The sequence below is a fragment of the Fulmarus glacialis genome, unplaced genomic scaffold, assembly GCF_000690835.1.
Source record: "Fulmarus glacialis isolate BGI_N327 unplaced genomic scaffold, ASM69083v1 scaffold13782, whole genome shotgun sequence".
NCBI lineage: Eukaryota > Metazoa > Chordata > Aves > Procellariiformes > Procellariidae > Fulmarus > Fulmarus glacialis.
In genome coordinates, this window is record NW_009198508.1 from 1 (window position 1) to 451 (window position 451).

At 71.4% G+C, this 451-nt stretch overlaps 1 protein-coding gene across 1 annotated transcript in view; it reads left to right on the forward strand.

The window, feature by feature from the left end:
- Positions 1-135: 135 nt before the first annotated feature.
- Positions 136-451, forward strand: part of LOC104073228 (uncharacterized oxidoreductase C663.06c-like) — a gene marked incomplete at its 5' end in the record, with an annotated part of 1695 nt that continues 1379 nt past the window's right edge. The window contains 2 exon segments of the mRNA XM_009572928.1: positions 136-187; positions 400-447. Of these exon segments, the coding sequence (XP_009571223.1) occupies positions 136-187; positions 400-447 (100 nt within the window).

Below are 451 nucleotides of genomic sequence, written 5' to 3' on the forward strand. Positions count from 1 at the left end.
GCAGGGCAGCCGGAGCAGGGTGCTGGGCGCGAGGCGGTGCAGGGACAGAGGCGGAGCGATGTGAGCTTTGCCCGGGAAAGGCTGAGCCTCTGCGCAGCCCACCTCGCCTCGCCCACACGGTCCCCTCTCTTGCAGGAGTTACAGAATTTGGTCTCCAGGCACCCCAACCTGGTCATCATCCCGCTCGGTAGGTGCCCCGAGGTGGGGGTCCCTCGCCCCGGTTCCCCTGGCGTGTGCCCGGGCGCTGTGCACACCCGGGGAGCCCCGTGCCGGGAGGGAGCCGTGCCAACGGGCCGGTGCCTTTGGTGGCACCGGGTGCTGCCGTCCCTGGGGGGACACAGGGGCCTCCAAGCCACCACGGGGACGCGGGCGCTGACCTCCCCTGCGTCGGCTCTGCAGAAGTCACCGACCCTGCCAGCATCAAGGCGGCTGCCGGCCGAGTCGGGGAGAA